This window comes from Melospiza melodia, chromosome 21 (genome assembly GCF_035770615.1).
Source record: "Melospiza melodia melodia isolate bMelMel2 chromosome 21, bMelMel2.pri, whole genome shotgun sequence".
Taxonomy (NCBI): domain Eukaryota; kingdom Metazoa; phylum Chordata; class Aves; order Passeriformes; family Passerellidae; genus Melospiza; species Melospiza melodia.
Window position 1 is genome coordinate 8,076,297 of NC_086214.1, and position 25,863 is coordinate 8,102,159.

The 25,863-nt window shown below is 42.5% G+C and overlaps 1 protein-coding gene across 1 annotated transcript in view; it reads left to right on the plus strand.

Annotated features, from left to right (window-relative positions):
* Nucleotides 1-25,863, plus strand: part of CUX1 (cut like homeobox 1) — a 242,336-nt gene that overhangs the window by 157,729 nt on the left and 58,744 nt on the right. Inside the window, 1 exon segment of the mRNA XM_063173997.1 lies at nt 14,573-14,621. Coding sequence (XP_063030067.1) covers nt 14,573-14,621 — 49 coding nt within the window.

Genomic DNA, 25,863 nt, shown 5'->3' on the forward strand with positions numbered 1-25,863 from the left:
TCTCAAAGACAGTGGCCACTAAATATAGCAGCACGAGCTATTTTTGATTATGTAACATCTCTATCTGTCTGTACTCTGATTAAATAATCTATTTTCTTGGCAAAGGAGTGCGAGTTCATTTTCTGTTATTGATCAACACCATATTTTAGCTGTGATACAGATGACTTATTTGTCTTGCTGCCTGTTGGATTGATTTCTGTCACTGCCTTGCCATCAAGGGAGCTGGCAGTGGTGGGACCTGCCAGGCACGTGCCTGTCCTCACCCAGGGCAGTGTTTAACAATCCTTCTGTGCAGTGCATGGTGCATCAGCTTAACAATTTTTGTTGTTGTTTTTCAGTCAACATATTGTCTGGTGTCTGTATGAGCTAAACTTTTATTATTTATCATTTACACTCACTTTGTCTCTAGTTAATTCCTGATGCCTTCCACCTTCTACCTCCATAGGAGTGGGACTGAGTAAGTTTAGCTGTGTTCAGTACCCTTAAATAATCTACAGGGGCCTGTGGAAGACTTAATTTTTGACCATTTCTTGGAACAGATTTAATAAAAAAACACCCCTGGATTGAATTTGTGAGCCTTACAATGTATTTGTGCATCCTGCCCATACAGACCTCTCCTCCCACACCTTTTATTTCTGTTATAACATCAGATCAACTCCTGCTGAAAGCTTCAGCCCATGGCATGGGGAGGTGCTGCAGCCACCAGGAAAGGTGATGAGCAAGGAGACAGAGCCAGAGAATCCCATCCTCAGTGTTTGTAGGACACTGGAGGAGCAAAGTGAGGTTCCCTGGAATAATAATTTACTGCTCAGTGCCATGAAAGGAGCTGAGCCAAGACTAAACCAGCTCTTTTTAGGAATTCCAAAGTTTTACACACGCAGCACAGGAGTGCTGGCACAAACTGTGTGCTTCGGGAAGAGAAGGGGGGATTGTCCTGCTCCATGGCTGTGCCTGGTTCCAACCTCCTGCTCCAGGAGCTGAACCCCTGGCTCAGTCCTGGGGCTCCACAGCTGGGCAGAGGAGCCACACCTGAGGAGTTTGGGTGCAGGTGGGACAGCAGACAGGGTGACAGGGTCACCTTTGCACCTCCCCAGCTCCAGGAGCAGCAGGGACAGTGTTTAACAGGGTCTGAGCAGAGTGAAATTACTCACTGAGCAAATGCTGGGTTTGTGGCTCTGAGACCTGTTGGTTGCAGCACCAGCTCAATCCAAAAGGTTGGTTGACATTTCCTTACTTCCCTTCTCTCTACAGCTGTTTGTTTATGTAGGAAAGATGTTTTTTCATTCACTCAAGGATTTTGCTGTAGTAGAAATGTTGAGGAATTGTCATTAGCAACACAAAACTAATATTTCCAGTTCGAACTCCCCTTCTATAGAAATTCTAAATCTGTTCTATTAACTGTCAAAACAGAATAATCAAATAGTTCCTTACCATGGAGTACAGCATTAGTCAAGCCTGAAGGTGTTTTATTTCAGCAGCATTTTAAAGTCTCAACAACTGTTGAAAGGGAAATAAAGAATTTGAAACGTATTTCTGCAAATAACATTTTAAAATGTTAAATTAGAAAATCCTGCTCTGTTGTCCTCCAAGGGCTTGCAGTCATACTTGGTGTTGTTGGGGTTTGCCATGAAGAACTATTTAAAGTAATTTTGCTGTCTAGTTTGGATTCTGTGTAGACAGGCAATCTGTCAGTCATATTAGTGAGCATCCCTCACAATCCAATACAACCGGATGCTAAAGTTGGGGGAAAAAATGAGCAGAGTTAAATATTCAGCAGAGATGTGAAAATAAAACCTGCTGGCACAGGAGGCTGGAGGGAAGCTCCAGCACAGCAAGAGGTCAGTGCCAAATTGTCACCCAGCTCCTGGGGGCTCTGGGGGGTGACCCTGCTTTTTGGGGGTCCCACAGCGTGAAGGGAAAGGAGAGGGAGGGAGGCAAATCCTTCCTGTGAAGCCCAGGAGGTTGTTCTGTGTCTCAGGGCCTGCCCACATGAAGTGATAATGAAATTTGGACAACACCTGCCTGTTCTGCTTGTCCTGGTTTGTTTTCCCTGCTCTGTGGTCTCACATTCCCTCCTTTGTTTCCTTCTGCCTGTTTTTTTGGGTTTTTTTTTTTTTTTTGCTGCTTTGTCAGTGGGGTCAGCAAGATTGATGCTGTTGATAGCTCTGAAGTGAAGCTGCAAAGTGCTGACATGATTGCCATTTGACAGGAGTGGTGTCTCCACTCAGAGCAAAGCTGGAACAAATTGGGAAGAGAAAAAACCATATTGGTAATTGAATACATTATAATAAAGACAGCAATCATCCTGGTTGTTAATCTTCAGCATAGCTCCTGGGAAAAGTAAAACCTACTCAAAATATAGAATAAACACATCTCCATCGTGCTTTTTGCAATTTTCATTGCCTTTATTGAATAGAAGGGCATCAGCTGCCTTTATCAAAGAACATGTAATGCTATTTTCAGTAGCCAGAAGGAAATAACTTGCTTGAGGAGCTGACAGAGAATGGGCACATCACCTGTGTTCACTTCTAAGCCAAGAGCATCTAAAGCATTCTCCAAATACATCTCCCAGTTTAATGCTGTGTTACTGCAGAGCTTTTCTTTTGCACAACATGCATGTCCTTTACACTGAGAAAGGCAAAAAGTTGCATTTTAATGCAGATTCCATCCCTAAATAATGCCATAAACCACTGTCCAGGTGCTACAGGTGGTTTGGCAATGAAGGCAGGATATTGTTGTGTTTGAGTGCCTGTTGGTTAATGTGCTTGGAGGCATACATCAGCAGCTTGGGGAGAAATGGTAAATTGGAGATTATTGGCCTGGTGGACACATTCATTGTGTTTCCTGGCAATAAATCCTTCAAAAGGCCATGCAGGATGTTGTCTTACACTGCACAGCACCAGTTCCAGGTCAGGCTGGGTAAAGGCACAGATAATTCAGTGAACTTGAGCATTTGGGCTGGGATTGGAGCAGTTCTGCCTTTCCCTGCTTTGGGGTGGGGTATTTGCCCTGATCCCTGCTCAGGTCCTGGGGTCTGTTACTCTCTGCTGGGATCCAGGAATTTCCCTTTGATCTGTGCCTGTGCAGTGACACCTGTACACTGAATTCTGCCTGTGCTCTCATTTTCTAACTGACTTAAAGCTGTTCTACTGAATATAAACAGGAGGGAGTTAGAGAAAAGCTTTTATGGGTTCTTACAGTGATGGACAAAGACACTGAATAAATAAGGGGAATAAGGGCAGAAATCAATCAATACCTAATTTTTCCAAATTACTGAGCTCCTCAGCTCTCTCTGTGGTTAAGGAGGAGATGCTGAGTGTCTCTGGAAAGAAGCTCCTAAAGATTAATCTGGAATATGAATGTTGGTACAGTAAAACTTCTGATCAGTCTCCAATTTTTTGAGGTTGTTTGTGCTCTAAAGAAAACAAACATACAGAAATCTGTGATTTTGGCAGTGGTGTAGTATGAGGGAAGATTGTTCATTTTGGGGTTGTAACTGCTCAAAACCTAAAGGGATTTTTCAGATGTGACATGGTGATTCTAATAAAAACAAAACAAAAAAAAAAGGCAGCAATCCGTCCCATATCCTTGACAAGATATTTGTGCTTATTTTACACATTGAAACTGCAGTGATATTATTGAGTAAATTTAAATATTTGTGTGTATTTTTAGAGGATCTTTAATCAAAGCACAGACAATTCCTCCTGCTGATTCTTCAATCTAAAATATTGCCATTCAAATAAAAGAGAATGACACTTAAGATGCCTGCAATTAAGATTTCTAATTTTGGCTAAATCATCTATTTTAACTCCATAAGTAAAAATAGGTGAATTATTGCAGGGTCTTTACTTTCCAAATATCAAACTACTACTACTTCTACTATTATTATTACTACTTATACAATTAATATTATTAAATATTATTAATATTAATATACTATACTAATATTAATATACTATATACTATACTAATATTAATATACGATACTAATATTAATATACTATACTATTAATATACTCTTATAGTATTAATATTATTAATATTGTATATGAAAAGAAATTGTGTTTATTTTGTTAGTTGGAGAAACAATTGTAAAAGAGCTTGTAGAAGCAGAATTAATAAGATTTGCTCTTTTAGGAAGTTTTTATTTTATACTTTGTTATAATTTTTTAAATTATACTTTCCAAGTAAAATTAAAAATAATAATAATAATTCTGAAAACCTGGCAGGTTGTGCTGTGTGCCCTGGGAGCAGAGCAGCATCCACAGCCCTGCAGGACCACAGGGTTTATCCCAGTTTCCAAAGGAAATGGAGCTTCCAGGAGCCTGTGCTCTGTTTTACTGCCAGCCTGCTTGGAGCTCATCAGTTCCCCTCCTAAATTAACTTGGAAGCTGCTGATTGACTTCGGCAGTAATTAACAGCATTAGAAATCCCCGGCACGGGGAGCTCTGGTAGGAGCTGGGAATGGGAGGAAAAATAAGGCAGCCAAAATAACCCATTTGAGGGCTGCAGGTTGATCAGCCATGGCTGGAGAGTGGCTTCAGTCTGTATTTCCTACAATTTGTGGGTGGGAGGGGAAGAGAGGACACAAAGAAGGGAGGAAGCAGCAATGGGGGGCAGCTAAGAAAGCCCAGATGGCACAGCTGATGTTGGTACAGTAGGTGCTGTCCAAACAACTTTATGGGAACCATCAATGGGAAGCAGGGCTTTGTTTGGGGCTTGGGGAGGATGTTTGTTATCCCTGACTCACCTCCACCAGCAGCTCTGGCTGCCAGGTGAAACTGCTCCCGCAGAGCTGCTCCGTGCAGGGAGGATTTCCTCACTGCAGGAACCCACAGACTCACTCACAAAAACGGGGCAGAACCCACCTGACCCCCCACTGCAGAGGCTGCTCCTTGCTTTCTTACAGCAGCCAGTTCAAAGCTGCTTTTTGGAGTAAATCACTGTCACCCAAGTCTATTAAATCTCCCTCAGATGATGTTTAATTGGGGAACAAATTAACTGCCAGCTGAAGCTCTGTGAGCAGACTGCTCAAGTGCTCAACTCCTGGCAAGGGGAATAAACACCCAGAGAGCAGGGTATGGACCCAGGGCCTCCAAATCCCCACCTGCCCTGCAGGAATGTGTCTGGAAATCAGGGAGGTGTTCTGGAAATCAGGGAGGAAGTCAGGGAGGTGTTCTGGAAGTCAGGGAGGTGTTCTGGAAATCAGGGAGGTGCAGGGCAGACAAGAACGTGTCAGGATTTACAGGTTTGGGAGTAAAGCGAACTAAGTTACCATTAATAAAACAATCACGTCCCAAAATGACTTGCAAAGGATGAACTAGAACCAGAAACACTGGTTTCTGCCAGCGTGGACCACAAACCCACCAGTGTGGACCACAGTCCCACCAGTGGAATAAGTGAATGGAGAAGGATCCAGTGTCTGGTGAGAGATGCACATTTGTTCTGTGTGTGTCAGGATCAGAAAGAACTGAGGGGAGGAAAAACCTGGGAACCAGCAAGGAACTTGCTTTGTGTATGAAGCTTTCCTAATAGAAAAACCTCTAAAGCTCAATCCAAATGTTTGGATCCTTGGGAAACAATGATTTCATCAGCAAATCTAACTACAGAGTGTACCCAGAAGACCCCAAATGAGGACAGTTGCAGGGAACACAAGGTTTAGCAGTGCTCTTGCCTTGATGTGATTAATAAGGCTGCTGATTTCCCAATCTTATCAGCTGACTGTAACACTGGTTTGTATATTTGTTATCTCCATTCTGCATTGTGGTATGGGTGGATAAATAGAAATACCATGGAGGCAACAGGAAACAAAACAAAAATAATCAAACATGTTTATCACTAGAGCATTAAAATGGCTGCTGTGGCAGACACCAGATGAATTATGCAATACATAACTTAATTCTCTGGGCCACAGATGTTTCATTTTTCCTGCAAGAAGCTGATTGAACCTTGAATGACAGTTTCAGGCAGTCTTTGATTGCTCTGTGGGTCACATGCTTGATATGACCTGCATTTGAGTTGCTTTCTACATGCTGTTGCTTTATAAAACATGTAAAATTGACATCGTGTTGGCTGCTCAAGGCCAAGTCAGGAGTAATTCCATGGGTTTGATATGCTGTGTGTGCAAGGAGGGGAGAGGGAAGGGTGCCTGTGTTTAAATTCTGCTGTGTTATTGAATCAGCTGAAGTCAGGAGAGGGGAATTGCAGAAAGCTCTTTCAATTTGTGCCATGAGGCACGAGGAAATTGGGAGTTTGCTGCATCCATGGCATCTCAGGAAATTCTGTCATGTCAGGAGTGGCTCCTGCTTCCCAGGGCAGGCTGGCAGTGCTGGGAATGTTTGTCTGGATCTGAGCACAGACACCTGGCACAAACTGCAGGTTTTGTTCCCCACCCCGAGGACTCCATCCTGCAAATCTGCTGGGCTGGTGCTGCTGCAGCACCTCAACCTCAGGGCCTCAGTGAGGGTGGGATTCTGGCATAAATACATGAAAAATTAAAGATCAGAATGCTCTTCCTTGCTGTTCTCCATGTCCACAAAGGCAGCTCGGAAGGGTCACAGCAGAGTGGAATTGCAGGATCTCTGCTTGTATCCCAGTGCAGCACCTGCAGGAGAACCTGCCCACAGCTCCAGGCGTTCCACATCTCCCACCAGCTCCCTCAGGACTTGGTGGAAATGAATTTTGAGACAAGATTATTTCTTTCTGCAAATTTCAGGTGCAAAAATTGTCCTGAGTTTGTTTCGGCACCTTCTTTAAACTCCTCCGTGGCCTGAAGGATTGGTGTAGGGGGATACAGGGTGAAGGTGGTGTAGAATGTAATCTTATCCCCCAAAGAGGTGCAGCTGAGCTAATTGCTAGAGATTAGGGCAGGCCTGATCTTAACAAGCCACACCTGTAGCCAGTAAGAACAGTGGTATAAAAGAGTGGATTGGTGGGATCTGGAGTTAGATGGCTGCTGCAAGGACCAGGAGCAGTCAGTGCTTAGAGAAGCTGCCTGTGAGGAATATTGAGGAGGTATGAAACTCTGGTGATATGGAATCCTTGTACTATAATGATAATAGAACTCTTGATATGTAAGATAACAGATAGGAGGAATCCCAGAATGATCCAAATCTGGATATTCCTAATTTCTGACTTTAATGCTACTCACAGGGCTTTGCAGGGTGAAGTAAAAGAAAATATCTGATCAGGAGAAAAAGGATTTATTGCAGTTCTTTTCCTTTTTGTGATGGGCAGCATGACTGCTGGTCATGGAGTTCACAAGAGTTCTGTTCTTAAGGGAGAGAATAACACAATGAGAGCTGAGTAAGAGGTTTTTAAATGAAGGGTTAAACAGTCTGGGGAGCCAAAATTCATACTGGCCATGATGCAACATGTGCAAATATGTGCCACATAAGAAAATAGTATTGCTATCAAATAAAAAAGATGGATCATCTGTTTATATATTGGGGTTTTTTTTTTAATCCAAGCAATACATCTTTTCTTTCTTCCAGCTGCTTACATTAAGTGTTCTCTGGTTTGCCAAGTGTGCCAAGGTTGTGTGTGTGTGACACTGTGGGAATTACAGCTCTGGGGTACTGGGAGTTGATGTTGTCTGTTACATATAATTCTTATTTTTCCTCTTTGCCTTTTACTGAGCATATAAATTAATGTCAGTCATATCAATTTCTCTCCAGAAATGATTAAGAAAACACTGATGATCTTTAGAATATGCTCCCTTGTGTATCACTGGAATAAAGCTGATTTCTGTTGTCTTTAAAACTTTATAATTGCAAACATGATTCTTGAAATCCTGACTTAAAACATGAAAACAAAGTGCTGTGCAGGTTTTCTTGGAAAACACTTTCCATATGGAATGAAAGATGCTTTGTTCTATAGGGTCTTTTCTCTCTAGTGATTGAGAAGATTCTTGTTTTGTTGGGGTACTGCTCAGTATCTTGGGCTTTATAAGCAGTTTCTTTAACCTTTTTCAATATTTGATATTGAGCATTTGAATACTTGACAACTTCTCCTGGATTATTTGGAGATCATACCTGCAGATTGATCCTGGCGTGCTTGATGAGGAATCTTTCCCTGAGATTTATTTCCCCAGCCTGGATCCGTGTGTGGGGCAGCGAGAGGAAACCAGCATGGATTCTAATAAAACAACAAAAAAAGCAAAGGGAAAAGCCTTGGCTCCCTCTGCTTTTTGCCAAGGGAGGAACTTGATTTAGTGCAGGGTGTCTGCACAGAGGGGTCTGGGCAGTGTCCAGTGGACATTTCCCACTCCCAGATTAGTGCAGATGACGTTGGGTGTAATCACCAGAGCACCTGAGCCCAGCCTGCCTTTGATCTCTCCATTTAAAGCCTCTACTCTCTCACTGCTTAGCAGAGAGGGGATTTTTTTTCCTTCAATTGAGTTCCTAGGAAAGGAAACACCCAGTTCATTACTAAACTTGGTGGATTTATGAATCCCTGAACAGAGAAATTCTTTTACAAGAGGCCTGGATTTATATTACTCTGGAAAAAGGATTATCTGATCTGAAGATCCTTAGGGGGTTGCTCTGAAAGAAAATATTAACCTATAGCTCTTGCAATTTGAAAAGTAGATTTGAGAACTTAGCACTAAAAGGTGTGTGACATCTTCCCCTTTGACATGTTATGCTGAAATCACTCTTTATTTTGTTCTTTGTACAACCCTTCTGCCTATTATTCCATCTTGTACTGGCACTAAAGGTGAATTTATCCTCTGTGGATGTTTGTTGGATTGGAATAATTATGAATTCTAAAAACCATGTAAATGTGTGTACACTGATACTCATAAAATGCCAAAAAATTAAATTAGTGGGGTTTTTTATATTATCTTCCTTTAGAAACTTTCTAGGAAAGTGTTTGTTGCCTAATTTCTAGGAAAGAAAAAAAACAACAGATCCTGGGCACCTGGGCAGGTCACTGAGGAGCAGGGATTAGATGAGGGCATCCACAGCAGAGCTTAGGAAGTGGTTTGAATGTGGGCAGGGAATTTGTCTTCCCTCTGCTTTGCTTAAAGAAAAACTAAAATTGAATATTCAAATGCTGGAATGCTCCTGTGCCCTGAGTGAATGCTGTGATCATTGGGCTGCAGGCAATTCTGCCATTGTTTAGTGATCCGAAATTGCTTCCTAGAACCAGGAACCTTCCCTGATAAAAATTTCATTGAAACCTGAAAAAAATTCACTGCACTGCCTTGGCTCTTTTTTTTTTTTTTGTCTTTCTTTAAACGCTTTGCCCCCTGCTCTTCTTTTCTTCCCTTCCCAAATATCCCAAATAACCTCACATTTTTTTGCCTTGTGCTGGCCAAGTGCTGGGTTACACTGCCTGTAATTTTAAGAGGCTGAGCTGTTTACCTAATTTGGCCAAAATCTGCTCTATGCTGATCACAGATATATGTTACAAAGAGGATTTTTTTTTCTTTTTTTTTTTTTTTTTTCCTTAATTAAACATAAATGCACATTAGTTGATAATGTCTGCTTTTAGTTTGAAATTGCCTGCGTAAATGTTTGGGTAATTAGAACATTTTAACAAGCCCCACTGGCTCCATATACCGTTTGCTCTGACTAGTAAACTTTTACATGTTTTTAAAGAAAACAAATGTGTGGGAAAAAAAAATGTTGTTTGTTTTTTGCCAAACCAAAGTATTAATCTGCCCTGGTAGGGAAGTTTCTTGGCCATGCCACTGACTGCAATTTCCAAAGTGTCATCTGTATTTTTCAGTCCTTCCATGTATAAAGAATCCAACAGCAGTTTCCTTCAAGGTTGAGTAAGTTTGAATGTTTAGGGGGCTGTAGCCACAAGATTTGGCAAACCATTCACTTGTCATGTTAATAAAAAAGGAATTGTTTCTGCTTCTTTAAGCTAGTAGCTAAATGAAGGGCTTGGATCAGCTGGGTTTTAATCATGAAGTCCAGATTCTTCTTGCTTGCACGTGAATAACTTTGTGGTGTTGAGGGTTTTCATCTGATTTAATTTTATTTAGAAGAGGAACTGAGCTTCTTCCCTCTTACCAACCCTTGAATTTGCTGACTTGTTATGCTCTTCAAACCTAATCGGTTTTCTTGATCTTAAAATGAAAATCGAGCCTTTCTGCACATTTTATTTCCCCAAAGCAATTGAATTGAAAAGTGGGGTGGTTTGGGTTTTTTTCCCAGCTCCTTAAGTTGTTTTTTATGGGTGGCATGTTAGCTTTGAGGGCTGTTTCATGACTGGTAAAAGCTTATACCTTGTAAAATCCATAGCTTTTAATGCATTTTGTTTCTCACTTCAAACACAGTACTGAGAGAAGAAATAATAGAATATTTCATGGTCGTGCTGTTCCAACAGTTCAGGTTCTTTTTACATGGTGATGCTGATTTTGTAGCTCCAAATGCTTGGGCTTAAAATTTGATTTCCTAAATTCCTTAGTCTGAAAATGTTGAAACTTAGAACAGGCTGTAATACACCCTGAAGAACTGTCTTGCTTACATGATCACTTCTCCTCTACCACAGAGATTGCAAGAAACTGGATCAGGTAAATGATTATATTATCTGTGGAATGCAAAAACACTGGGTAGATAACATTTATTCCTGAAAACAGATTTTCCCCACTCCTTTTCTCATGAGCTGTGTTAATGTTTACAAAGTATCACCCTCGACCAAACCCTGATTAATGTTGGGTTGCAGTGTGGAAATCTGGTGTAACCCACCATAAATATCAGTGTATTTTAGCAAAATATCTTCTTGTTATTAATTACCCTCATTCTCTGTATCTGTCTGAAGAAAGATGAAGGCAAGGAGAAAAGTTCTCTTGGGGTGATGGGGAAATTGAGACACTCATGAGGGGCCAAGGTGAAATTAAAGAGTGAAATAATCAGATCTCTGGTTCCTAAAAGTCAGCTTAGTTCACATGGCATGACTTTGGTCACAAATAGATTCTGGGTAACCACAATTTTGTTGATTAGATAAAGAAATTCTTCCCTGTGAGGGTGGGAAGGCCCTGGCTCAGGGTGCCCAGAGCAGCTGTGGCTGCCCCTGGATCCCTGGCAGTGCCCAAGGCCAGGCTGGGAGTTGGGGATTGGAACACCCCGGGACAGTGGGAGGTGTCCCTGCCATGGCAGGGGTGGAACAAAGTGATTTTCCAAGGTTCCTTCCAAGTTCCCTTCAAGATTCCCATCAGATTTTCAGTGCAAGCCTGCAGGACAAGCCCAGAGCTGGGTGATGCTTTGCCTGCCAAGTTGTTCCGTTGAAATAAAGAGGAATATTGAGATAGGAAGGGCTGAAAATGAGCAAATGTAGCAGAGGGTGAACACATCAAAAATGACCTGTGTGGGACTCACTCAGTGAGGCAAGCAGAGCTGCCTCGTGTCTGACAGGTCTGAATTTGACACAGTCCTTTGTAAACAATAAATCAATGCAGGTTGTTTCTGTGAGTGCATAAAAGGTGTGAGAACTGTAATTTATTTTATAATAAATACTTGTGCTAAGCAAACAGTGAATGCAGCTATTAGAGACTTTCTCAAATAAGTGATTTTAGGCTGCTGAGTGCCAGCTACTGATGTGGTAGTCAAGCTTTTAAAATGAAAAGCCTGAATTCCTTTTGAAGATTCTCCTGAATGCTGTTGACACTTGTGCTAGGAAAGAATACAGAGTAATTTAATTCATTACTTTACTTAAAGATAGCATTTATGGCTGCAGCATTACCCTCCATCCGTGTGCAGACTCTAGGCTGGAGGTGTTTACTTGAACTTTTTTGGAGATGTTGCATCCTTTTATTAGGGGCGCTGGAAAGCTTGGGAGAAAAAAATGTAGGAGGGAAAGGGGAGCTGAGGATCAGTCAGCTGGTGTGTCTGGATACAAGGACAAAGGGACAATTTTGCCTTTGGCTACAGTTTGACACTTTACTGGATTCAGTCAGAATTATCTGTGCACGCTGAAGGGCACAAATGTCATTTTTATGGCATTCTATATCCTCAGTTGCTTTTTTTTTGTAATTGGCTGTGTATCCCAGTGCTGTAATAGAGCTCTTAAATCCTGACCCCGGCCAAAATGGGACACAAATACCAGTATTAATATTTCTCTCCATTTCAAATGCAGTGTTGAGTGTTTTTACCTTATTTTTCCATCACCATCTTGTGTTTCCCTGGCAGCCACCCACCCTTCCTCTGGCTCAGGGTGCTTTTGAGTTTAGTGCTCTTTTGAGCCCCTCTCCCCTTGGTCCATTGGCCTTGGATATCCCTCTGTTCCTGCCTTGCTCCTCTGTCTTCTCCAGTTCCCCAACTTTTGGCTCCCCTTACCTTGCCCCTTTCAAGGTGGCTGAAGGTCCTTGCATGGGTCCAGACTCCCTCACACTTTCCCCCCTTCCCACTCATCTTTTCTCCATAAGAGTCATCTTCCTTTCTGCCAGAATAAAGAGTTTCCCTGGCTGGGCTCAAACCCCACCTTTGCAATCTCCCTTTCTCAATCCCAGGGGTTTTTGCTTTCAAATCTTTCACTCCTCACAGGCGCTGTGGTGTTCCAGACCTTTGGCTGATACCTGCCCCCCTGTTTGGGTGGAAATGCAGGGATCTGAGTGTTCTCCCCAGCCTCCAGAGTAGGAGAGGAAGCTGCATTGGCTTCTGCAGGCAGCATGGGGTGGGACATTCTCAGCTCTGCTCTCTGACAGAACCCAGACATCATTTACTGGCTCCATATAACCTGAGGCATCCACACATAAATTGAGCCCGAATGCAGAAGCTTGTATTAAGAGGATCCTTAAACTATCCTGGCTAAAAATATTTGTGAAATGCTGGGAAGCATCTTTTTAGTGTGTTGGGATGCTCTCTTCCCTCCTCTCTCTGTTACAGATACACAGTGGGGTCACTTGCATGGGCTTTGGGGCATCTTTTTCACATGAAATATTGTCATTTCCATAAGTGGGTTAATAAGGTTTTTTGGGCCTGGAGTCTGAAACAAAAGATGTTTCACAACTGCAGAGGCTGAAGAGATGGAAAGTGTTATTGCAGGCTGATGTTAATGTGCCTGGGTCAGTCTTGTGGCTGCTCCCTTGAATCCTTTTTTTGCCCAGGCAGTGGCTGTTCAGTTCAGTAAGTAATGACCATTATTTATTATTAATTCAAAACATGGTGTGCAGGATTTCTGCCCAGTGTGAGAGCACATTAGCTTCTCCTGCACAAGAAAACACATGTTAATCTGTTTTCCATTATTTTCCAAAAGATCTTTTCAGAAGGCAGTTCATGCTGCCCCAACAACATTAAAGGCTGTAATTAAAAATAATTTTCCATTAATTTATATACATGCACATTTACTTATTACGATCTTTTGCTGCATTTCCCTAAGTGTACACCCAAAAGCCTCAAATGCTGTTGAGGAATAAGTCAATATTCCCTGTAATGATCCAGTGTGGAGTGTGCCAGAACCCTGATGTACTTCAATTAACCATCTTTCCTAACAAACACCTGCACGGGGAAATGGATCTTCTGTGAGAATCAGCAGAAAAACAAACTCTGACTTTTCTGCATGGGCAGAGGAAGGGAATTCCAGTATTTCACAGCTTTTACTGATAATGATCTGCTACAGATTAAAAACAAAAACCAGACATTATGGTGTTGGCAGATTGCAAAAGGACTTGCTGGTAAAGCTGCTGTTCAGAGGAGATGAGGACAGTGTTTATTGCTTCCATATGGTTCAGGCATACAAGACAGGCAAAATGTCTGGGGAGAATAATCTGTCTTATTATATTGATACAGAACATTCTTCAGGGCTGTCAGCCCTTTCTCCTGGTACCTTTCCCAGGTGAGCATGAGTGGGAAATATTTGCCCATGATTGAGCATGAAGATAAGAAAAGATTGCTTAAGGATTGGCTCCATTTGTGTGAGTGAAGTATTAGAAAATGCTGGTTTTTAAAGGGGCAGGTCTGGGAGCTGCTCCCTAACACAGGGATCTGAAGGATCTCTTTTCCTTTGAATATTTTTATAGTTCTCAACCCTTTGACTCTCCAATTCAGCTTTGCAAAGTGCATTAGGGGTCTAAATTTAGAGTTTGATAAATTCCTGTCAAAAAAACCCTCCTTTCCACATAATGTAAAATTTAATTTCTTGATCTCTTTGACCTCTTGATATTCTTTTTTTTTTTTAGCTGAATTAGGAACCAAACTTCAGGGCACACTGAAACAGAAGAGCAGCTGGTTGCTTTTGTATTTGTGGGGCGTTGACTGAAGAACTGCAGTCTTTAACTTCTCCATAATTATCACTTGGGAAGCACCTTTCCTTGTAGAAAAGATGACACTGCCTGGAATTTTGGGGAGTAAAACCTTCAAAGATCCAATCAATATGCTCAAATATCAATTTTCCTATTGCATTGCAAAAAGGGGGACAGGCAAAGGAATTAGAGATTTGCAGAGTGGTCCAGAAAACTCCAGAGGGTCTCCCCAGTCAGGAGATGAGCTCAGTGCTTCTGTGTCCTTTTACAGATCAATATTGACAATAAATATTGGTGTTTGTGTGCCTGTTGCTGTGCCTGAGCTTGTGCAGCTGCCATTCTCTGTGTGATAACAAAACTTCTGCTCTCTTCTCCTCCCAGGGCTGATGAAATCGAGATGATCATGACAGACCTTGAAAGAGCAAATCAGGTAGGATTTTAAATGAATCCCCCATAAAATTCTAAGTGTGACTTTGATTATTCTTTTTGAATTCTCTTTTGGATTTCACGACAGTTCTTTTATGTGCATTTTGCAGTCATAACTGTGTGGAGTAAGAAAATATGCAAATTTTGAGCAAAATACAACTCTTTAGGGATGCTCTGAAAGGATTGTGTGCACAGTAGAGCAGTGCTTGCCGTATATTTACCTTCTAATAATTTAAACTTAAGTTTCTCACTGTAGTTATTCATGGTTTTATATTTGTAAATCCATCATGTTGGCCCCTACTCAGACATGCTGGTGAATGGTTTGCCCAAATTAAAGAGCCTTTGCCCTGTGGCTGTGGCAGGACTGCAGGTTTGGGGACTTCTCCAGACTTTTTTCCGCCTTCCTTTTCTGCTGTGTTTTATTGGCATATTAATTTTTAGCAAAGGTTGGATCAGACTGTTCTTTCTGTTGCAGGACCACATAGAAATTACCATTTGTTCCTGCAGATATTAATTTGGGCTGTGAAATGTCTCTCTGGTCACACATTCCTGGCATGAGTGGCAGAAATAGAGTTTTAACAAACCCAAACCCACCAGCCATGCAGAGACCCCTTCTGAGTGAGTGAGGTGGAGGAGATGTGTATGGATTCCCTGGTAATGGAAATTCCACAAACCACTGGCTGCTGGTTTCACAGAGGGAAAGCCTCAGCCAGGATCTGCTTGTCAGTGAACTTCATTAATCCCTCTGCCAGGTTCCACCAGAGGTTGCAATCTCCAATCTCCCAGGCTATGGATTTATAATCCAGCTGGAGTTTGGCTTAGAGCAGCTCCCTTCCAGGGAAACAGTGGCAGCTCCTTCCCCTGCCTGGGTCCTGCTGTCAGCAGTGCTTGTGTGAGCCAGGCCAGGTCACTGATCCTGTTGAAAATGTACCCCCTGCTCCAGCTGCTGGTTTGTTTTGTCTTTTCCCTTTTGCCAGATCAGCTTTCAGCCCCCACACTCCCCTGCTGCAGCTGCCAAGGCTGTTGGCTTTTATATTAGTTCTTGGAAAACTGGAAAAATACAAATCACTGAATCATTTCCACTGGAAAAGCCCTCCAAGATCTCCCAGTCCAACCCATCACCAAGGCCACCACTAACCCATGTCCCCAAGTGCCACATCCACAGGGATTGAAATCCCTGAAGGGGTGGGGACTCCACCACTGCCCTGGGTGAAGAAAAGAGATTTTTCAGTGAAAAGATTTTCCCTGATATCCAACCTTGGAGCATCCTGAGGCTGTTTCTTCATGTCCTGTCATTTGTAACCTGGGAGCAGAGCCCAACCCTCACCTGAAGTCTCCTTTCAGGGAGTTTTAGGAAGAGAGATCCCCCCTGAGCCTTTTTCCCCAGGCTGAGCTCCCTCAGCCCCTCCTGGTGCCCCAGACCCTTCCCCAGCTCCATTCCCTTCCCTGGACACACTCCAGCATCTTAATGTTTTAATGAAGCCAAAATGATATTTGTGAGTTGTTGAGTTGATTATTTAGTCAGTAAAAGCAAGCTGCTGTTTGTACAGTGGGTTTTTAGTTCTGTCAAAGAACTTTTGTAGACAGCATTAAATATTTATGAAAGTGCTAGTAATTATTTGGAAATATGTAGACATTTTAGAAATTATGTAGGTGTTAAAAATGTTTTGGTAGAATTATTTTGTGATTTTTGCAAAGGCAGTACACTTTGCAATGATTTACCCAGTAGTTGTTGTTTTTTTTGCCCTCAGTCTAAAGGGGGCCATAGTTAAAGAGCAGTATTTCTAAATTCCTTATTGTCTCCAGAAATGGATTATACCTGTTTATCTAGAAATGCTATTTTTCTATCTAACTGGTACAAAGATGCAACGTAGGTTGTTTTTTTTTTACTTCATTGTGGTGCTTTTCTTGTAATTAGGTAAAATTTACAACTGCTTGTGTGCATAACCCTTAGTTTGGTTATTATTCTGCAAAATCTGCCCGTACATAAAACCAGCATGCTGTTCAGCTGAGCTGTTGGAAGGCCAGAGATGGGGATTCTGTCTCACTTTCCCTCATCTTCCTCTCCTCCTCCTCCTCCCCCTCTGGCTGCTGAGGGCCCATCCCCTCCCAAGCAGCAGCTCTGGCACCTGGGGGTCCTTCACTGAGGGTTCGCTGAGCTCAGCAGGTGCAGGAGATCCTGGATTTGGGATGAAGGGTTTGTTCTCTGGGGGTTTAGCAGCTTGAGGCAGCTAAAATAAACATTGGAGAAGCCACAGCACCCAAATCACAGAATCATGGAATGGTTTGGGTTGGAAGAGACTTCAAAGCTCATCCAGGGCCACCCCTGCCATGGGCAGGGACACCTTCCACTGTCCCAGGCTGCTCCAAGCCCTGCCCAACCTGGCCTTAGGGGCAGCCCCAGCTGCTCTGGGCACCCTGTGCCAGGGCTCAGCACCCTCCCAGCCAGAAATTCCTTCCCAATATCCCATCCATCCCTGCCCTCTGGCTGTGGGAGCCATTCCCTGTGTGCTGTACCTTCATCCCTTGTCCCCAGTCCCTCTCCAGCTCTCCTGGAGCCCCTTCAGGCCCTGCAAGGGCTCTGAGGTTTCCTGGAGCTTCTTTCCAGATGAGCACCTCCCAGCCCAGCTCCAGCCCTGGAGGAGCTCCATGGAATTCCTCTGGAATTGCTCCAACAGCTCCATGTCTTTGTTGTGCTGCCCTTGTGTCCCCAAGAGGGACACAAAGGGACACCAAGGGACCCTGTGGCCTTGGAGGAGCTGCAGAAGGGAAGGGCAGCTTCACCTGGAGAGGAGCAGGAGCTGCTGCAGGCTCAGCTCATTTGCTGCCCATAGAGTCTCTGCCTGGTGTGATGCTTTACCTTTATAAAGCACTGTGATGGATTCTGTCTAAACTTTGGAGCAGCAATTCCTGTGTTTTACCTCTTCACAGTTGAAAAAAAAATAAAAATTACTGGAAGAAATTAAATCTGTTGCACAGGCCAGAAAGTGAGTTTGCATCAGGCTGAAGTGTTACAATTGCAGAAACAAGTACTTAACCTAATTATGTATTTAATAGTTAAATTAACATTTCCTTTTACCATTTCAGTAAGTGCTCATTCCCCATTATTAAGGCTACCTTTAAAGAGTAGTGCTCAGCATGACTCCTGCTCTGCTCAGGGACTGCCTTGCTGCTGTGGATGTGATGTTTTGCTACTCTGGAATTAGCACTGACCCAAATGACTGGGATTCAGAGCATAAATTTCCACTAAAAATATGGGAAAAAGAAATTTTTGTAAATTTTCATATATCTGTCACTTCTTGAAAATGTCTTTCTCTTTTTAAATCCAGAGCTGGCACTTCAGAACTTCCTTTGCTGTTCCTCTCTGGCTACTGGGAGGTGGGGAATGCATTTCCCTCTCCAGGGAACAGGGTGTGCCCCCTGACTTTGGTCCAGGTGTCCATAAAAATGATCAAATCCACAGGGACAGAGCTGATGTTGTGGCTCCCAGCCCTGTGTCCTGTGGGGTGAAGCAGGGACCATTCTTATCTTCACCTCCATCACCTTCTCCTCAATGTTTTTTCTCACTTAGATTTTTTCTCACTTGGATCCTCAAGTTTTTTCATGCAGGAGCTTTCTGGGCTACTTTGCTTAATACCAGCCCCAGAACAAATTACTGCCTCATCAGAATAATTGCCTTTAAATGCCAGTGAGCTTTGCAATTTTCTGCTCAGAGAGAGGGAGGTGTAGTGACCACAAAGCTCCCTCCCTCTCCATTGTGCCATTAACACAAGGTGTAAACTGAATTTTCCCACAAAACATCACCGTGAGAGAAATGAATCCCTCACTGGGTGCTGCAGATGAGGGGAGGTGACAGCTCCTTTTTTTCTCAGGTGCTCAGTGCCATTAATCCATAATCTTGAGTGAGGTTTTGTGGCAGGGCTGGCAGAGATCAGAGGACACCAAGCTACACCCCCTGTGAGGGTGATGTGGGTGTAACCCTTCCCTTGGAAAGTCCTAGAGGGTTTTTTTATATAAAAAAGACAAGAATGATGCATTGAATGTCTGGTCCAGCTGCAGCTGCCTGGAGGGGAGCTGTTGGCTCCTGCCCTGGGGCTTTAGGAAGGGTGTGGGATCAGAAGCCAAAACCCCCTTTGGATTCGTGGTAAAAGGTGGAATTCCATCATGTCCAGGCTCAGGAGAGCCATGGTGCAGAATCCCTGTCCATCCCTGTCCATTTCTGTCCATCCTTGTCCATCCTCCACTCCTCCCCAGGCCTGTAGCACCCTGTGGCGCAGTTCCTACTGAGGGCACCATAAATCAAATACAATAGGAAGGGCTCCTTTTCACTTTATTAACCCAGCAGCTCAATGACAAAACTTGATAACATAACCCAGAGTTCCCCCTGCATTTCCATGAAGATTTAATAATGCTGTAGTTTGGTGAAGGGACTCGTTTTATTAAGATTTCATTTTGCACAATAAATCACTGCATATTTTCTGATATGCTACGAAGTATAAGAATAAATAATTAAAACTAAACTACCCGTACTTGTCAAAATAAATGATTTATCATAGTTTGGGATACAGCATCTTTGAATTTTTTATTGTTTGATTCCCAGAATATTCTAATTTCCAATCAGGGAAGTTAATGAAGCTCCAGTATACATTTCTGCATTCACAGCAGTTAGAGTTGTGTGACTGTTTATTTTAGACAAATATTTATGGTTAGCACTTTGCTGTACCTTTTCAAGTTTGCACCTCTCCAGTGTTTATGGCAGCAAAGTCAGGAATCTTTTTGGACTACAAATTTATTAAAATGAATTATTGTTGTGTTTCTGTACTTCATCCAGGAACCTGGAATCATCCAGTTGTGCCTGAGAAAAACAGAGGGGTTTGTTGGGAAGAATAATTCCTAGGCTGTGAAAACAGAAATATTTAAATATATTTGAATATTTAAATATATTTAATATAAATATATTTAATTTTTTAAAATTACAGCTGGGCTCATTTAAGGTTTTAATACTGAGTCTGAATTTGTGGTTTCATGTCATTGATGTGTCCAGATCTCTGTTCTGCCTTTACACATTGATCACATAGTTTAAAAAATAAAATCTAATGGGCTTTGTAATTTGAGCTTCCTGCAAAGGAAAAGGTGCTTTTTCACTTTTAAAACAAAAAGAGAAGAACTTTGGTTAGGGTTGTTGCTCCTGGGTTATTGTATTTTAATCTGAAAAAGGAGGAAATTGATTTGAAAAGCAGACTCAAGTATAGGTATCCTTAGATTCTGAGAGTGGTAAGAGAAAGAAATCATGAGACTTTGTGTGTGTGTGGATTATGTTGTATAAGCTATAGAAGAAGAATTAATTTATTTTTTCTTCTGTTATCCCTTTGGAAAAGCCAGATGTTTCCTTTGGTTTTCTTTCCATCTTCACAGTGCTGATAGTGCTCCCAGATTTCTAGTTCTTATTTTTTCTGGGGAAAGAAAGTCAAATATAGAAACTTCTAATACCAATAAATCAAGAAAAGTGTACTTTCTAAAATATAGCAGCTTTTATTAAAGAATCTAGACTGGATCAATATCATTTATTCCACAGAAATGTAGTGTTGGGTTTTAAAGTCTGTAGAGGAAGAGTTAGTGAATTTAAGCAATTTTTGGAGCCAAACTGCCACTAAAATACATAAAACAGTGTCTGCTATAAAAGTAGAAAGAACCTCACCAGGGTGTTTTAGCAGAAATGCTGCTCTCAAGATTATTTTTTATTTCCTTGTGTGTGGCACCTTCCTGTCTCCAACAAATCACATTGGAAAATGGTTCGAAAAGATATTCCTGCTAAGTGAGATTGCCATAAAATATGTATGGTTTTGAGCAGCAGATGGAATAAATTCCCCTTTTCACTCAGCAGCACAAGTGCAGCACAATACAGGTGGTGCTGATGCTCGGGGGGGTTTTTGCTGTGACCACCACAGCCCTGATGAGGCACCCCTGGGTTTGCAGGGATGGGATGGGAAGGAATCATGAAGGGAATTTCTCAGAATCTCTGCTGGTCAGAGTGACTCTGAGATAGGTACAAATCTCTTTTCCCAGCCCAGCAGTCAAAGAAGGAGTCAGGATTTTTCTGTTCTCGTTCTCAAGGTTGTTTATTGTTTCTTATCTATAAAATTCTTTCTCTGACCCACCGAGGTCTCTCTGGCAGGTTGGGTTGAAGCACAATGGTGTTATCTTTTATACTAAAAACTACATGTACATTATTTACCAGAACTTCCCAATACCTATCATCTGTGTTAGACAGTGAGCTTCTACCTTAAACCAGTCTAAAAATGCCAACATCACCCAGAACATGGAGGCTGGGAAGAAGAAAGAAGGAGGACAGGGTATGCCCAAATTCCTCCATCTTGGGACCTTGAGCCCCCATTCTAAAACCCCAAAAATCTATTTTTCACCCTATGACAAACTGACTATTATTCTACTTAAACTCTCTTGACTTGTAATTCTTCATATAAAGGTGGTAATTTGCTCCATGGGTCAAAATCAAAGTCACAGGTGGCTCGAGCTCTGTGCCAAGGTCTCTGTGCCCCCTGACAGGGTCTGGAGTCCTCCAGGGCAGTCAGAGGAATTTCCTGGGTTCCCTGAGGAATTCATCCTGCTGTATTGCACCAAGGCTGGCACAAGACCCCACCACAGGTTTTGCTTTCATTTCTGACTCCCTTGGCAGTGGCCTGGGGGCTTTCTTTGGGTGCCATCCCCTGGGGAATTGCCCCATCCCTGGAAGTGCCCCCATCCCTGGGGAGCTGCCCCATCTCTGTAAGTGCCCCAGTCCAGGTTGGACAGGGCTTGGAGCACCCTGGGGTAGTGAAGGTGTCCCTGCCCTGGCAGGGGGTGGAATGAGATGAATTTTAAGGTCCCTCCCAGCCCAAATCCATAGATCCAGTTGAGTTACACTGCTTCGTAGCAGATGAATGCATTCACTTAATCCTGGGATTTCACTGTCTGTGAAATGGGAATAAAAACGTTTCCTTTGCAAAGGGCATTTGAGATCCTTGCACGGAGAAGTTCTGTATAAAGGCAAAATATGGTTAATATTATTTTCATGCAAACATGGGCTTCCTGCAAATGCCTGGCTATCAGTTGGGAATACATTTTTCTGGCAGCCTTTCAGCACACAGAGGAAAGTGCAATAGCCTGAAGACAAGAATGAAGACAGCCCAACCTCTTCTGGTTGGTGGAGTTTTTTCTCTTTTTTTGTGTATTTCTCCATTGTTGGAAAAAATAGGTGCCAGAGCCCTGAAAAATCTTTCATGTCCCTGATGTTCTGCTAACCTTGCTGCTGTTCTGTGCAAGTTAGGGCCATCTAAAGGTTTTAAAGCAAATTTTTATATCTGAAAAGTTAGGAAATTAAAGCACATTGAAGCAGTGTGTTTTAATTGATGTTGTACTCCAAGAAACACAGCTTTTGCAGCAGCTTGCAAGTCTGAATGTCAGCTCCAAGCGTGGTGATTGCTGCCATAACCAGGCTCATTAACTGCAGCAGAATTACTTGTGATAATACCCCCTCCTCGCCCATAGGAAGATTTTCCCACATACAGCACTGAATTTAGCATGGAATAAGGAGATAGAGTTGGGCTGGTGGAACTTTAAGGGAAAGGTTATACATTTTTTTTCACATTAGTATCTCATTTTGCTGTTCACACCACTGGTCTTTGATCAAATTAACATTTTACTGTAAGTAGAAGAGCACTCAGTTCATGCTATTCATTATCTTGTCAGGAAACAAGGAGAATAATTTAAACTGGATATATTGTGTAAGGCTTTTTTTTTCTATTTTTAATTGGAAAGCACACGGCAGCATTACAATCATGACCTCCTGGCTCCACTGTGAGCAGTACAATATTTACGTGCTCTATGAAGGAAAATGGAACTATTTTGAAATATTTTGTTACCAGGGAGGTAGTTCTGTACTAGAAAACAGTGGTGGAGGAATTAGGAGGAATTGTACAACTGAACTATGCTGAAAAATAGGATTTTGGGTAATGTTAGATTTGCATGAGCTTCATCAAGGCAGCCTGGGACAGTGGAAGGTGTCCCTGCCATGGCAGGGGTGGGATGGGCTTTAAGCTCCCTTCCAAACCCTTTCTGTGATTCTATGAATCTTTGTATTTCTCAGCTGAAGTGGGACAGTTCCACACAAACAGAAGGTTTTGTGAACTTTGCAGAGGCTCCAAGTTGTGCAAGATTCCTCAGATTTAGCCATTTTCCATACTGGGCGCCTGTCTCTGGCTGCTCTCTTTTTTCTCACTTCAGGAAAAATTGTTCAACCATTTTCAAGAACAAGATTAGGAAAAAAAGAAACCATTTTCTCTCAGATGTTACGAGTTTTTCTTGCTGTTTTGGTGAGGAGCCTGCTGTGCCCAGATTTAATAGAAGGGGTTTGATGAGGGATGGTTCCATTTTTTCTCAGGGTTGTATCTTCTGTTGCTTCAAGTAGAAAAATTTAAAAAAAAATTTAAAAAACAGCCTCAAGTTTGGCCAGCCTATAAGAGTCTGGAAAAAAGAGTTCAGAGAAACTCAGCAGAATCTGGATTGAATTTGTTCAGGCTTTGCTGCTGTCCCAGGCACACTGCAGTCACTGCTCTGGCTGGGTGAGCACCCACCAAGCAGGTTCTGCTTCTCCTGGGTGTGATGTGAGATTTTGTGGGGGCACAAGGAGGGGAGACACTCCCCAGGCTGCCCCTGCCATGACTGGAGAGATCAGCATGGGAGCAGGATGGGGAGAGAGGCTCGTGGTGAGCAGGGAATGGGGACAGACACCGGGACAGGGACACTTGGAGGTCCTTTTGTGAGAAGAAGCAACGAGGAGAAGAGGAAGGAGGAAATCGTGGGGGTAAGGCTCATTCTGCAAGTTTGTGGATGTTCTTTAGGCTTGCCTGCCTGGAGCTGGAGGCACCCTGGAGCACAGAGGGGACAGAGATGGGGCTCCTAAATGAAGTAGGAAGGGGACAGAGGGACAAGCAGAGAGGGGTGGCAGTGGAAGAGGCAAGCCCAGAGGGTCTGGCAGGGGAGCAGCACCTCAGCCACTGGGCAGGGGTAGCTCCTGCCAGGCTGGGAGCCTCCAGCCAGGGCTGCTGTGCAGGGAAATGTGCCAGGAACCCACACAGCTCCAGCCAGGCTTGTGCCAGTGCAGTCCTTAATGTCCTGAAGTACCCATGCTGTCCATCCACCTCTGGTGGTGCAGCAGAGCTCCCATGAGGAAGGGGTTAATGCCATTGGAAAAGGGGAGTGGGATTAGCTTGGAGCCAGTGATCACACAGGGGACAGGAGGACAAAGAGAAGATCACTCACCAAGCCATGTTCCTCTCAGAGCTGATGGAGCAGGGGATCTCACTGGGAAAATCTCTTTGGAAAAGCCCCAGCAGGTCCTGTGTGGTGCCATCCGAGCACCAGCCTCAGGCTTGGCTTTTCCAAACTTGTAAGTGCTCAAATTTGAAACTAGCGTTCTTTTAACAGGGTTTTGTGTGTCATTTATAATTTATATTGCAATAGCACCCAAAAGTGCTTTCCAGACACTGAGCACATCTGTAATTCTGCCTCTAAAAAGCTTCCATTCTGTGAGAGAGGGGGAAAAAAGGAAGAGAATTGACCAGTATTTCCCAAATAGAATTGCCCAGAGTTTGTGCTGATGTATTTTTAACAATGCCTGGTATGAAATCTTGTCTGGTATTATTCTGAGGATCACAACAGGTGTTGGGAATTGGCTGGGGAGGCTGTGGAGAAAGGGCAGCTGACAGCTCACTGTATATGCAGATGTAGCACCTATTAGCAATATCCTCTGTGGTTTGCTTGCATGCAAGCTGAATAGATTCTCCAAACAATGCTGCACTGAATGGAAGCCATCAGCAGAATTGCTCAAGGCTGCAAAACCCATTACTTATCCAGCAGTAGATGGAAGAGCAAGTGCCACAGTGTAGTAACTTGTCCTGCTTTGCTGGAGTTGTTCTGCAGTTATTAGATCAATATATGTAGCTGCACATCTAATAAAGTACCAGAAAATAATTTATCTCAATGTGTATTGTTAGCTCAGTATTTATCCTAATATTATCAGCCACATAAACCACATAAATCCCTCTTTTTGTGCCTTTTTTTGCTGCTGTTTCCACATTTTCTAAGCACACAATAGGCTGTGTCCCCTGCTCTGATTATTGGAACCACATCACTGTACTTTTTACAATCACATTTTAATTACAGCTGTAGAACCTATGCAAAATCATTTAATACAATGTTGTGAGCAAATAGCACAGATGATGCATTTAGGATTTGATTGCTGTTAGTTTACTCATTGATTAAACATGCAGAGAATGCTTTGACTGGGGAGGAAGTCAGAGACCACACACACACAGGGCTGTAGGGCTTAAATTCACTGTAGAATTCATATTTTCTATAGATTTTATATTTGCTATAGATTTTATATACATTATATGTTTTATATTACTGTAAGTTGTATATTCACTATACCTTCTATATTCACTCTAATTTTATATTCACTACAGGTTTTATATTTGCTCTATGTTCTATATTCACTATTTTAGATTTATATTTCGATTTTAGTCCTAGGTTTTCCAAAGGATTAGCCAGGAGTCTCTGGAAGTTTGGGTGGCTCAAAAATGGCAGTGGGAATTTATCATTCCATGAAGGAAGGGATCCATCAGCTGGTCAAGAAAAGTTGTGACCTTCACTGGTGGCAGCTGATGGGTTTGGTAGAATTGGTGAGAGGTCTTGAAAGTGGAGAGAGAAAATTATTTTGGCTGTTTTCTGAAAGCAAAGCATGATTTACATGGAGTAGCCCAGGCAAAAAGCAGTGATTACTCAAGGAACAAAGCAGTGTGGTTTTATAACAATAAAATACATTTTTAAAGGAGAGAAAACAGCCTTGCCAGGAGGAGTGTATATTGTAAAAGAAGCAGGTTTTGTTCCATTTCTAACAGAAGCTTACAGACAGTTATGAAAAGGACTTTGCTGCTATTTATTGCCTGAAGTTACTGATCCATCTGTCTCTACCCAAACTCTCATACAGACAATTTTTCCTCATCATTCTTTCTCCTTTCTATCACTATTCAATATTTAGATGGGAATTTTGACCAGTGGCCAAGTCAGAGGCTTATCAACTATTGCATAAATCCTCAGCAGCTGATAACTGAGCTGTGCAAAATTGTCACTTCAGGGTTAAATATTGTTGAATAAATAGACCTGCTGAAAGAAAAGAATCTAACAAT